Below are 13,787 nucleotides of genomic sequence, written 5' to 3'. Positions count from 1 at the left end.
GGAACTTTGGTTTTGAGGATGTTTTTGTAAAGATTCCCCAAGCTACTTTGCAACACCTAGTGCATCTGGAATTGTTTCCCTCAATGGACTAGAAACTAGATGTGGGCTAAGACCATGTGTGTTTTATTTACCCTGTATCCCCAGCGCCTACTACAACATGGAGCACACAGTAGGTGCTTAACAAATAATCTGGTCAATTAAAGAATGCAGTGGAACCAAAAGCTGGAGCCGGTGTCAAGGGACTCTGCGGTCCTTATCAATCTGACCCAAAGCGGCTCCTTACGGCAGGAACCAACTGCTGAAGGCATTCCCGGGCACCACAATCCCTACTGAGTCCCTGATGATAAAACACTGCAGGTTACAGACCGACTCCAAACCAGGCTGCTCAATCCCTAGGCACGATCTGGACCGCAGTGGGGTTTCTGGGAGTCCAAGAAGCCTGACTACAATGTGAACAGCCATTTTCCCTGGCAAATACTTACCCTGTCACCCCCAGCCTTCACATTACCCCTCCAAGCATGGCATAAGATCATGGCTATGCAAGGGGTCAGAGAAAGAAGGATGGTCCTTTAGCTTTGGTGGCTGACACAGGCATGACTCTTATGCAGGAAGCATACTCTACCTTTTGTGTTTACTCTGTAATTCTGTGATGCGCCAAGAAACTTTACACCCTGGAGGGCGGGTAACAGTGCGATCGGCCCATCTTTGAGGCCGCTTAGCACAGTCCCCTGCAAACAGCAGGCACCCAGCTACAACTCGGCCACACGGCAATCACACCCTGGATATGGAGAATCAGAAACCCCCCTTGATTCTGGGCACACCAGTGAGAAACCTTTCTCGCTTAAACTCACATTTCCAACGGGCTAAGAAGCTCTGTGAACCACTTCCCGAATCAACTTGTTACTTACCTTATTTCTCAGATATTTAGAAGCGCTTTTAATATCGGCATTCAGATGTGAAACGTGAATAAATTTTTCAACTCCAGCTTCCTTGGACACTTGAGCGATTGCTTGGGGAATCTTTACAAAAACATCCTCAAAACCAAAGTTTCTAGCAGGAAAAAATAGGGATCGGTTAAGAACACCTGACTCAGGACTCCAAAGCATACTGTGATAAGCCGGTTTTCATACTATTGCTGGAATTCATAATATCAGTAGTTACACTTTTAAGTAGCAGCGATTTCACCCAAAGTCAAAACTAATATTTAAAAAAAATTTTACAGGCCTCCTCACTGCCATTACCACACATAATGTAAGGCTTACTATAAGTCATAAATCAGCATGCATACTATTCTCTGTCCTCAAGGAATCCCAAGGCTGAGGCCCTTTAAAAACATCTGGCTGCACTGACTGGGCGGGGAGGGGAGAAGTGCTGGGTGCTGGAGGGGAAATCACTGCTCACCCCCAGGCCTTTGCTCTCCTCAGGGGAAAACAAGGAAACTAAAAAAATACATCAGTGCTTGCTTCCGCAGCACATATACTAAAATTGGAACGATACAGAGAAGATTAGCATGGCCCCTGGGCGAGGATGACACGCAAATTCATGGAGCGTTCCATGTTAAAAAAAGAAAAAAAATGCATCAGTCACCAACTAGATCCAACAACACGAACGAAGTGTCTGCCCTGTACAAAGCACTGCTGGTCATCACGGGGGCTATAAAGTTGGATAAGACCCTCCAAGTCATCAAAGAACTTAAAAATATGTGATGAGGCAGACGTCTCTAAATCAGTCTCAGTCAAACTCTCATAAATGTGAAGAAAGAGGCGTGAACAGAGTGCTGCGGAAGCACAGGATTCAAGCATTATTTGTTGATAAACAACCCACACAAGGGCTAAAAAGAACTGTTCAAACTGGTACTCATGCCATCTTTGATTAAAAACGTGGAGAATAGATTGAGAACGCTGTTCACGCGAGAAAACCCAGTGTTCAGCTTGCCGGTCAGTGGGACAGGAAAACCCTCCTTCCTGACTCCACCCCAGCTGGTGATGACTGGCATAATCACTGGCACAATCCGCAGTGGCTTTTTATTGCTTCTTACACCAGACTTACCACCAACTGAACCCCCGGCGGGGGGAGGATTGGGGTTAGGTGGGGAGGGTGGTCACTGGCTGTGGAAAGGTTGTTCAGTCAATACTCATTGATGAACTAATGAAAAATGTCACAACTACAATCCCTGGCATGTTACGTGCCCAACAAATGTCTACTGAACCTTAAGCCAGCTTTGCAAAGGAGAAACGAGGGTCAAAGACTTACTTGGTTTCCCATTCTCGCCCAACGAGATTGATGACCACGTTGCTGTGCTCCACAGCTCTTCGGATCGAGTCCTTGTCTCTCCCATTCCATTCCTATAACAGCAGGAGCCAGTCACATGAAAACATCAGGGGTGCGCCCTGGCACAAAACACGTCTGTAGCTCCCCCCATCAGCAAGACTCACAACCGGCCCTCTGTTGTCGTCAGGAGACGGTGCCCTTTCACACCGGCTCCACTGACTACAACAGAAACGCTGCTGATTCTCTGGCTCTTCTGGAAACAAAGAGGTCAAAGCACATTTTATTCAGGTAATAGCAGGTGACAGAACTAGAAAAGACACTATTCATTTTCACGGGGCAGAGCAATTTTTGTCCTCCCAACGGCCCCGCAGAAGCCTGTAAAGGAATCTAGCAATCCAGTCTCCCTTCCTGAATGAAATACAGCCAAAGAACCGAGGATCATTTGGGAGGCAAACTGACTTTCCCTTGTTAGCACCAACCAGTTAGACGGAAGATAGGAGGGGTGTCTCTCAAAGGTTAACGTTAAATTGGGAATACTCGTGACTATTTTCTTATTTCTTTTTAACTCTTTACTCTTTATAATCCCAGATCTGGTCATTTTTGCTTTAAAGACATGAAAACAGCACTCAGAGAGAAGTGACCTGCCTATCAGTTCAGGGTGAGCTGATGGCAGACTTCGGTGGAGACCTGCACTTGTGAGCAGGCGTTTAGGACTTAGGTCAGATCAACGTGTCTTGTCCAAAACAGTGACAAAGGACTAAAGACCCCCGGACAAAGGCAGAGCATCTTCTATGTTAAAATGAAAACAAAATTTGAAAGCATTTTGAAGGAAGATAATAAGTAGTATGGATTTCTTAGTTGTATCTGTGAGTGAGGGGGGTGGGAGGGAGAGTGAGAAAAGAGGGGAGAACGGAAGAGAAGCGGGGGGCTGGGGGAGAAGAAGAGACAGCGAGCAATAGAATGCCTGTGCAATTTAGAAAAGAGAGAGAGGGCTACGGGAATCAGATTCAAGAGCAAAAAGATGAAGCCCTCGCCAGGCAGCACTGGTGACAACTGACTGTGGAGGATGCAGTACAAGAGACAGAACGCAAATTCCACCGTGCCATGTACTATCAGTGTACAAATGCTCTCTCCAGACGCCATGCAAAACTTGAAAATACGACCTACCCCACGGGGTTGCTATGACGAGTAAGTGAAATATACAGAAAATCTGCAGCACAGCGAGCAACACACTCAACGAAAAAAGCGCTCTACACATAATGAGCTTAACACGGCCTTTTCAGAGAAGACGACACAGGCGGGAAAGGGTGAACCCAAGAAGACTCAGAGGGGAAGAGCTTGCGGCATAACTGCGTGAATGGCCCAAGAGTGATGCCCGGAGAGGAGCAGTCAAAAGGAAACCAAGTTCCCAGGAATAAAGGCCCAGGGGCACGATCAGGCTGGTGAACCAAACGGCTGTTCAGACGGCAGTTTCCAACAGAGACTAAAGTAGGGAGATCGGCACCCCACACCCCATGTGGTCCCTCCTTCTCAAAAATAAACAACAACGATATAGTGAGGCGAGCCCCCTGTTACAACTTTCCTGGGCTTCCCCTTTCATAAACATGACCGTATTCAAAGTTATGCACTTTGTGTCTGTACGCCCTGTTAAGACTGAGTTCCCTGTGGTCTTGTTCAACAAGACACACTCAGAGCTTAGCTCAACGCCAGGAAGGGAGCAGACACAATAAACACCCATGGAAAGCATGGAATACATGTCATTCAGCTTAATTCCAATGACTCCACATTTGCAAGCTGGTAAAAGTTTTCATCCATCACTTGTGAAATACGTCAGTTTTGAGGATTGACAAGATGACTGATGATCTTCAGTCACAGAGAACTAGGAAAAGGCTAGGCTCCTCTGACTGTAACACCAAGCAGATACTTGAGAAAAAAGATTGTGGAAAAGAAAAACACTTCAGAAATAAGAAATTTCCAATATAAATATTATATTTAGCTTGTGAACCTTCAGTAAAGAATAAATGAAAATGCCATTAAAAATAAGTCAAAATTTAATGAGGTCACAAATAATCTGTGTGAATAAAATAGATTATTTCTCCACAGGAAACTGCAGGCACTGGGACAGCGTCATTCTCTGTGGAAAGGACCTGCGCACTGTAGGGTGCTCTGCATCCCTGGCCCCTGCCTAATAAACCAGTATGGTCTCCGGTCACTGGGACAGCCAAAAGGGCCCACACATTTCTCATCACTCCCTTGAAGGTTCTCCCCACACAATTTCCCCTACCCTGCTGGCAACTAACTATTGGCCTAAAGGAAGAACCTGCAGGTTGAAGAATAACGACAGTGAATGCTCAGGAAGAAGTGCTGGAAGTCAAGTCTATCCAAGCCAACCAAGTTATAAAACACCCTACTTGTGATTTTCTCTATCGAAGCACTGCCCAAGAGAAACATAACACGCGGCACATATGTAATTTTAAATTTCCTCTTAGCCACTTTTAAAAGAATAAAAAGAAACAGGTGAAATTCATTTTAATAATATTTTATTTGACCCAATTTATCCAAAATACTATTTCAATATGTAATAAATGTAAAAAATTATTAACAATATATTGAATATTATCTTCTTCGAACCAAGTCTTTGAAATCTGATGTGTAATTCACACTTACAGCGCACCTCAATCCACACCAGCCACATTTCAGGGACTCAAGAGCCACACATGGCTGATGGCTACTGGCCAGCACAGGTTTAGAGCAGAGGTTGGCAGACTATGGCCCACAGGCAACTCTAGCCTGCAATCTAGCTTTGTAAACAAAGTTTTATTGGAACACAGCCATTTGTTTATATATTATCTGTAGCTGCTTTTAGGCTACAAGGGCAGGGCTGAGTAAACACGACAAAGAGCCTATGACCTGCAAAGCCTAAAATATTTCCTATCTGGCCCTTTAGAGAAAATGTTTGCTAACTGCTGGACTAGGGTTTACAAGAATGGCCTGTGAATGGAGGATGCCCTTGGTCCACTCCGGGATGAAGTTGCTGCTATATTATACTGCCTCTCTATGCTAAAAATGACCTTAGTAATTTACATTTATCAACTCCAATAATCAGTAACAGGGGCTCTTACCAGAAAGATAATCTGGCCCAGGTCACCCATTGGGCGAAGGTGCATGGTATCATATGGCTCACACCGGTAGGGGACGATCACCTGTGACCCCATGCGACCTAAAAAAGAATGGATTGGAACAAGGGTCAATGTTAACATAATATGGTTACATTATACAACAGTGATTTTGTCACATTTAAATTCTAGTATGATAGGTGAATTGATTCTATTTTTAGTAAGAAACATATTTTGCCATGCTAGAGATGTCATAACTTTTCAGAGCCCCCTTTCCTGTATTAACGTCCAATATAGGAAGTCTGGGCCTGTTCATAACATACAGCAGACCAAAATCACATAAATCCAAGATAGGAGTAATTCAAAACACCGTTACAATGAAAAGAAACAGTTCTCATTAGGCAACTGTAATAAATGGCTTTGGAGTACGTTGAACGCAAGGAACTTTACCAAGGTGGTTGACAACATAGCGGCCCAGGAATCCCGTTGCTCCAAACACAGTGGCCACAATCCCACTGACTGAGGAACGCCCACCTTTCCCATGAGGTGTGAGTGCAGGATGAAGTTGGCGCTGGGGTGGGCCACGAAACACAGATGTGGCTATTGTAGTAACAGAAGAACCTTAAAGAGAACCCCAGAATATACATAAAATTGACCATGAACTCAAACAGCTTCTTTTCCTAGAAACACGACATTATTTTGCTATCAGTATTTTCATTTACTTAGGTTACAGTTTAAATTTAACTTTTATAATTTAAGTAACAACAGCAATAATAAACCAAATTATTGCAACAAACAATCCATAGGACATAAGGAAATGTATAAAAGTTAGAAAGCAAACTCCCTGCCCTATAGGATATAGTTTACCTAAAAAGATAAATCACGTTGAGAAAGGTAATAATAAACAGTTACAAATTAAGAGAGTATAAATCTCTACATGAAAGGAGCAGAGAGAATGCAAAGTAAACGTGCCGTAAGTTAGAGAATCATGAGGAAGGACTCCTGAATAAAGTGTTTTGAGAAAGATCTGAAAGAGTAATAACAGGAAAGATAGATTTGCACGTGAAACACATAACACATCTAACAACGTAGGGGTGGGAATGAATAAGCCCAGCACAGGGAACAGCAAAAGACGTACCTGGAACAGACTGTAAAACTGATGATGAATGAAAAACAGAGTTGATGATATGGGTTGGAGGTAGAGGTAAGAGATGATTATTATTATTATTATTATTATTTTTTGAGGTACGCGGGCCTCTCACTATCGTGGCCTCTCCCATTGCGGAGCACAGGATCTGGACATGCAGACTCAGCGGCCATGGCTCACGGGCCCAGCCACTCCACGGCATGTGGGATCTTCCCAGACTGGGGCACGAACCCATGTCCCCTGCATCGGCAGGCGGACTCTCAACCACTGCGCTACCAGGGAAGCCTAGAGATTATTTTTTTAAAAGAGTACAGTTCAGGGGCTTCCCTGGGGGTGCAGAGGTTAAGAATCTGCCTGCCAATGCAGGGGACACAGGTTCGAGCCCTGGTCTGGGAAGATCCCACGTGCCGTGGAGCAACTAACTCTGCGAGCCACAACTACTGAGCCTGTGCGCCACAACTACCGAAGCCCGCAGGCCTAGAGCCCATGCTCCGCAACAAGAGAAGCCACCGCAATGAGAAGCCAGCGCATGGCAACAAAGAGTAGCCCCTGCTCACTGCAACCAGAGAAAAGCCCACATACAGCAACAAAGACCCAACACAGCCAAAAATAAATTAATTAATTAATTAGTTTTAAAAAAATAAAAATAAGAGTACACTTCAGACTTAATAAAAAACTAATGAAAATCATCAAAAGTAGATAAGTAAGTAACTAAGAAAGTATCAATAAGTCTGTTCTGCTTTCTAGAGCTGACTTTCCAGTGGCACTATGCCCAGAAACCACTGATTTTCCCATCTAAAAGTATGGAATTGGAGAAAAAGCCTAGCTTACCGAATAGTTACTGCAACCATAGAGACTAGAAACAAACAATGCAGATCAGACACATAATAGTAACAAAATAATAATGTATAAATAACAGCTAAACTTACAAAGGCACCTGGCATCGTTCTTAGCGCTTAATAGATATTATTTTGTTTCACACTATCTTTATTGCCACTTTACAGATGAGGAAACCAAGGCTCAGAGGGGTTACATGACTAACCCAAAGAGCCTGCAAAGGAAACTGAAAAGTGGCCCAGTGAGGTGAGAGGAAAGAAACAAAAGAAAATGGTGTCCAGAAGCCAAAAGAAGAAAGTGATTGATGGAGAGAATAGTCAACTCTATCAAATGCTGCTGAAAAGTGAAGTAAGAGGAGGGCAGAGGACCCTAGGATCTAGAAAATGTTGGCTGTAAATGGCCTGAACAAGAGCAATTTGATTGGATTAGGAGAGTGCGGCAGGGAGGTCCTAAGAGGAGTATCGAAAATTCTTCTCTGGGGATACGATGTAAAGGGACAAAGAAAAATGGGACTAGAGGAACAGAAAGACAAGGAAGGGTTCTTTTAATTTGAAATATTATAACATATTTAGATGTTGATGGGAACGACCCAGTAGAGGGGAAATGTTAATGACTCAGGAGAGGGGAGGAAGAGGGAAGGGAGGATGGGATCAAAGGCCAAATGAGGGAACTGGCCTTCCATCAGACCAGGAGAAGCTCATACACTGTAAGAGGGGGGAAAGCAGAGAATTATCCCAGCTCAGCTATTAGATTTTCATGGTGGGAAAAAGATTGTTCCCATCTGATTCCTTTCCATTCTCTGTAACGCTAAGAATAAGACAGAAGCACGTGTTAAAAGTTTTAGGAGACTGGCAGTGTTAACTAGTCATATGGAGAAAGGGAAAGCAAATTTCCTAGAAAAAATGTGCTGAAAATCCACTTGAGATTTGCATTCATGGATTTAAAATAAGGACACTCAATTCGTTTGGAGTTTTCCTTAGCTTAGCCCTCAGCCGCTCAGGGGCAGGCAGGAAATACGTGGAAAGCATATGTGGAAAGCTTGCTTTAATCAGTATTGATTTTTTTATGTCAAAGGGATAAGGGCTGGGGAGTTGAGAATGTATGAAAGGGAATGATTAGAATGATGAGTAAGGAAGTTAGGGCACAGGATAAAGGACAGAGCAAATAAAATGAGAAGAATTACTGGAGTCTAGGTATGAACATCTGCAAGGACTGTTATGAGGATTGGAGTCAATGTGTGTAAAGCACACACTAAGAATTCCAGGAGTGTTTTACTATAACTTTGAAATTCCTCAGAAAGTAATATTACACTAACCTCACATGGTTATTTGTTTTTTCAACAATTACCAGCCAAGCGTTATTCTAGAAACTGTGACTAACATAGTAAAAAAGACAAAGTCCCTGGCCTCATGAAAGTTACATTTTAGAGGGCTGATACGAAAATTAATAATAAATGGGTAAGGGCTTCCCTGGTGGCTAAGTGTTTAAGAATCCGCCTGCCAATGCAGGGGACATGGGTTCGAGCCCTGGTCCAGGAAGATCCCACATGCCGCGGAGGAACTAAGCCCGCGCACCACAACTACTGAGCCTGAGCTCTACAGCCCGCGAGCCACAACTACTGAGCCCACGTGCCACAACTACTGAAGCCTGCGCGCCTAGAGCCCATGCTCCACAACAAGAGAAGCCACCACCATGAGAAGCCCGCACACCACAACGAAGAGTAGCCTCCGCTCACCGCCACTAGAGAAAGCCTGTGCACAGCAACAAAGACCCAACACAGCCATAAATAAATTAATTAATTAAAAATAATAATAATAATAAATGGGTAAGTACGCCACGGTGCCTTGCACACTGTAGGTTCTCAATAAATATGTTATTACCCTCTTTGGCTCCAGCCTCTCCATTTTCTTCCATTTATTAGGGACACCATTAGGAAAATAATATCCTTTATTCATTAAACCTACTTTGGTTTCCTACTGTTAGTATCTAAACCAATAGCCTCCAAACATATTTGCTTCCACACCGCGTAAGGGTTTTTAAGTATTTATTTGTGAATTACATGCACGTTCTGTGTAGCACCAAAATGTTATACACATTTTGCAACACACACGAAAGCCCTTAGAACAGTGTCTGCTGCATAGTTTGAACCATGCGTTAGCTATTGTTACTACTACAGAAAACTTTTTTTCTTTAAGTTCTAATGCTGTATTTTTATACACCATTGGTTCCTCTTGCAAAATCCACTTGGAAAACCACTGGTCTAAACTCTGCTTGGCTTTCAAAGGCCTCCATTATTTGACCCCATCTAACGTATTCAACCTCCTTTCCTACTATTCCAGATCTTCAGGTAGTCATCTCACTGCCTCCATTCTCACCCCCTTGTCCTTGCTAGTGCCAGGAAAATGTCCAACCCCTCTGACTTTCCAGATCATAACAACCCTAAAAAAAAATTTTTTTTAAATCAATGGAAGCGCTGCAATTCTCCACTGCCCTTTCAATCTTCCCTCCCTACTTCAGATGATCTACTTTTTCCCTTTTCTGATTTCCTGTGGTACTTAATAGTCTCGCCACATTTCACTATATATGTTTTATACAGTTCTGTAAGTGTTTTGATTATGTTACACACTAGACTTGCCTCTCCCGAGTTTACTCAAAAGCTTACTTTACCAGAGAGTGTAAAGCAGAGTGGTAAAGAGCACAAGCTACCGTGTCAAGTTAAAAAAAAAAATGTTAAAGGAAAAAATTTTATGAAAATGTCTAGAACTGTGGTTAGCCGACAGCAGGAACTCAGTAAATTGTCGTTATTACCATTCACAACCTACACTATGTGGCACCAATGTAACAGTTTAACAAGAACCAGCAAATGTCTTTGCAAAGAAGTGAGCGCTACGAAACCATCCATTATAAGTGATGTGCACCAACCACCTGCCCAGAGGCGTGGAGGAGCTCTACCCAAGATGGAAAAAAAAGAATCCTCCAAATACTCCTGACTCTCACCTCTGGCTGAACATTAGAAGTACCTGTGGAGCTTTTTAAAATTTAAGGTACAAGGAGCCAGTCTCAAAAATTCTGATTGAATAGCTCTTCAATGAGTCTACATTTCTTTTTTTTTTTTTTTTTTTTGGTAGCGCTCGGGTCTCTCACTACTGTGGCCTCTCCCGCTGCGGAGCACAGGCTCCGGACGCGCAGGTTCAGCGGCCATGGCTCACGGGCCCAGCCACTCCGCGGCATGTGGGATCTTCCCGGACCGGGGCACGAACCCGCGTCCCCTGGATCGGCAGGCGGACTCTCAACCACTGCGCCACCAGGGAAGCCCTCCATTTCTATTTTTTTATAAAGCTCTAAGAATGATTCTGACATGCACCTAATTTTGAGAGCAAATGATATTCTGTAATAACTAAAATACACTATGGAAAAATGCAGTTTCTGGAGGTTGATGCAGGGCATGTTTGTGAAGGAGAGGAGGGTGAAATAATGATGATGAAGTGTAACTATATTCCCAATTTCCTTGCTTTTCTAGCCTCTCTTAGTGAGTGTAAGAGCAAATGCGTGTTTTCAACTTGAGGACCACAGCAGATCCGATCAGAGTAGAAGGGAAAATAAACTACACTTAGACAAATCCTAAGATATTCTTTTATTCTTCTTCCTTTTTTTCCACCAATGTCCTGATTCTTCTCTGTCCTGAGCATCCCTCGCTCCCCGAGGCCTCAACGCCTCCACATTTGTAGGAATGGTTTTGATTTAGAAAGTGCTTTTACAAATACTACTTCACTGAATCTTCTCGGAAACTCCCTGACGTTGTAGTATGATCATTTCCACTGTGATGCGCAGAATCTGAAGTTGAGGCCGATTAAGAGTTTGCGCAACGTCATAAAGTCAATTCATGAAGAACCTTTTCTCCACTACCCTTTTTTCCCCCCATCATTTTCAGATTCCTCCCCCGCCTTCCCCCCAATATTTCTTATAATCCCAAACGCTTACAACCCTATCAGTACTTTCTCGGTCTTTCACATGTCCCCCTTTTTCCTCTCCCCTTCGCGTTGCTCACGTTCTCCCAGCGAAGACCCCTTCCCAGGTGCACAATTTAATACGTGAGCCGGGGAAGGGGAGAAAAAAGAGGAACTGGACAGAGGCAGCTCCGGACCTGGAAAAACCAGGGTGCCCAGGGACTCAGCGTGACCGCTGCACCACGGAGCCACTCCCGAAACTTTAGATCCGCATCTTGGACTCCCGATCCGGGGCCGCCGTTCCCGGTGACACTTACGTGACATTGGCAGGGCCCCGACAACTCGGGGGTGAACGGCGGCTGCCATCTTCTCCCACAATGCCCCGCCGCCGGCGCTCGGCCGCCTACGGCCACTAAGCTGGGTCAAAAGGTATCTTTCCCGACTGTCTGCGCAGGCGCTAACCGGGAACGGAAGGGGCGGGTCCGAGGCTAGGGTGAAGAGTGGGCGGGAAGAGTGTTGGGGAGAGAGCTGGAGGGGCTGGGGGGACGCGAGGGAGACGGGGAGGAGGGGAAGTAGAAAGAAAGGAGTCTTGGTGTCGGAATCCCCGGTCTGGAGTGCACCGTAAAGATAACCTCGTATTGTCGAGGAACCTGAAGTTCACAGTGGACCGGGGACTGACTCAAGGGCAAAATGGCAGCACCGCAGCTCTCCCGACTCTCAGTTCATCGTGCCCTGAAAGTGTCAAATGGGGCGGCCCCGGTGAGGTGGGGAAGGAGGAGGCGTGGCCCCTGCGCTCGGGACGCTCTTCAAGGAGAAAACTCGGGCCCAGGGGACTGGAGGGGGCGGGGACTAAGAGAGAAAAAGTGAGGATGAGAAAGGATGCCGTCGTGGAACCGGAGCAGGTTCCGTCCGGAGCCTTGGCTCTTGCTGTTCCTTTTTCCTGGCGTGTCACCAGCTCAAGTCTTTGCGGGTTGGTGACTTCGGAGACGACTTGTCTGACGTCTTCTATCATTCCACCTGTCCTTTAATTACTCTGATTTATCATAGCCTTTATCTCACCACCTGACATGAATCCAGGGATTCTTAACTTGGACTGCCACCCAGGAGTGGGCTTCAGGGGACTTCCCTGGTGGTCCATTGGTTAAGATTCCGTGCTTCCACGGAAGGACCCAACACAGCCACCCACAGGCGGTGCCCGTTCGAACACTGTTCTGGGAACTAAGGTCCTGCAGGCCGCATAGAGTGGCCAAAGAAAAAGGAGTGGGCTTCAGGAAGTCTGCGAACTTCCTGAAGTGTCGTGTCAAAGTTAGTGGGCGTGTATGCCATCTGCACGTTTTTCTAGGAGGAAACTTAAGATGGCTCTCTCTAGGGCAAAGGTTTGCAATTTTTTTTTTTAAACTGTGGATCCGTTGGGAGTCTACATTGTTCCAGAAAGTATAATAGTATCCAGAGCTTATGGAAATTCCAGAAAGATTTGCATTTTTGAATACTTTCTTCGGGGCAACCTTTCAAGCTCCCTGAGTAGGGACAGCGATCAGCAACCTGTCGTGAGACATCTACCTAGGGCGTATCAGAAAACAGAATCGTTTGGGGGAATCTTTCTAGGCTCGGTCATTTCTTCAGTGCTTTGTGTTTTCAGGAAGAAAGGAATGTGCGTTGCTGGGATAGACAAAAGACATGTAGTGATCAGAAGTGGCCTGTTATTAGGCTTGTAAGGTTGGTTGGTCCCACTCTACCCCACCCCCTCCGCTTACTGAAACGTCATCTTCCACAGTGAATTGGAAGAGGAAAGAAACTCTTGAAGAAATTTTATCAGAGAAGTTTACTAATGCTACACTGTCATATTTCTTGGTCTCATCCTGTGTTCACTCAGCACTTACATTTTGCTAATATTTGATTCTGGAGTCGATATGAATAAAAACATACCTTCCTGATTCTGATGAATTGATAGATCCCATTATCATTGGCCGCATCCTAACACCTGTGTAATATTGCCAGTTACGTTTCATCTCCACGTCAAAGAGTGCTTCACGTTCTCAATACTACTTTCAAGGTGGCATGATATTGCTGAAACAGCATCGACTTAAAACTCAAAAACTCAGAATGTTAGAGCCCAGTTCTAGTCTACCAGGTATCTGTTGTGAGCTGGGTAAGCTTCTACATCTGTCTAACAGGGAAGAGAACACTTGTCCTGTTTCCTCAGAATGCTACCGGAAGGATCAAGTGACATGGACGTGAAGGCGCTTTGTCCGCTGCAAAGTGCTGTATGAGTGTACGTGTGTTCTGTTCACATCGCACTCAAGTGTCAAAATCACAGAATGTTAGAGCTGGAGGGGATCTTAAGAGATCAGCAAACTCAATTTCTTTATTTTAAAGATGAAGAAACTGAAACAATATAAAAGATTATCAGTAGATAAATAACCTTGTTGAAGGAAGCTTGTAAACCAGTAAGTCGTTTTTGAATTCATT

At 44.6% G+C, this 13,787-nt stretch overlaps 1 protein-coding gene and 1 non-coding gene across 2 annotated transcripts in view; one reads left to right on the top strand and one right to left on the bottom strand.

Annotated features, from left to right (window-relative positions):
* NDUFA9 (NADH:ubiquinone oxidoreductase subunit A9) overlaps positions 1-11,787 on the bottom strand; it is a 29,765-nt gene extending 17,978 nt beyond the window's left edge. Inside the window, exons 1-5 of the mRNA XM_067695463.1 lie at positions 11,636-11,787; positions 5,838-6,008; positions 5,394-5,491; positions 2,254-2,345; positions 909-1,050 (exon numbers count right to left, since the gene is read on the bottom strand). Of these exons, the coding sequence (XP_067551564.1) occupies positions 909-1,050; positions 2,254-2,345; positions 5,394-5,491; positions 5,838-6,008; positions 11,636-11,684 (552 nt within the window). The 5' untranslated portion in view covers positions 11,685-11,787. The remainder of the gene's footprint in view (positions 1-908; positions 1,051-2,253; positions 2,346-5,393; positions 5,492-5,837; positions 6,009-11,635) is intronic.
* LOC137203113 (U6 spliceosomal RNA) lies at positions 1,456-1,562 on the top strand. Its single transcript, XR_010932942.1, has one exon. It is a non-coding gene; the product is annotated as a U6 spliceosomal RNA (small nuclear RNA).
* Positions 11,788-13,787: the final 2,000 nt, after the last annotated feature.

This window comes from Pseudorca crassidens, chromosome 11, assembly GCF_039906515.1.
Source record: "Pseudorca crassidens isolate mPseCra1 chromosome 11, mPseCra1.hap1, whole genome shotgun sequence".
Classification (NCBI taxonomy): Eukaryota; Metazoa; Chordata; class Mammalia; order Artiodactyla; family Delphinidae; genus Pseudorca; species Pseudorca crassidens.
This window is presented reverse-complemented; position numbering and strand designations above follow the sequence as displayed.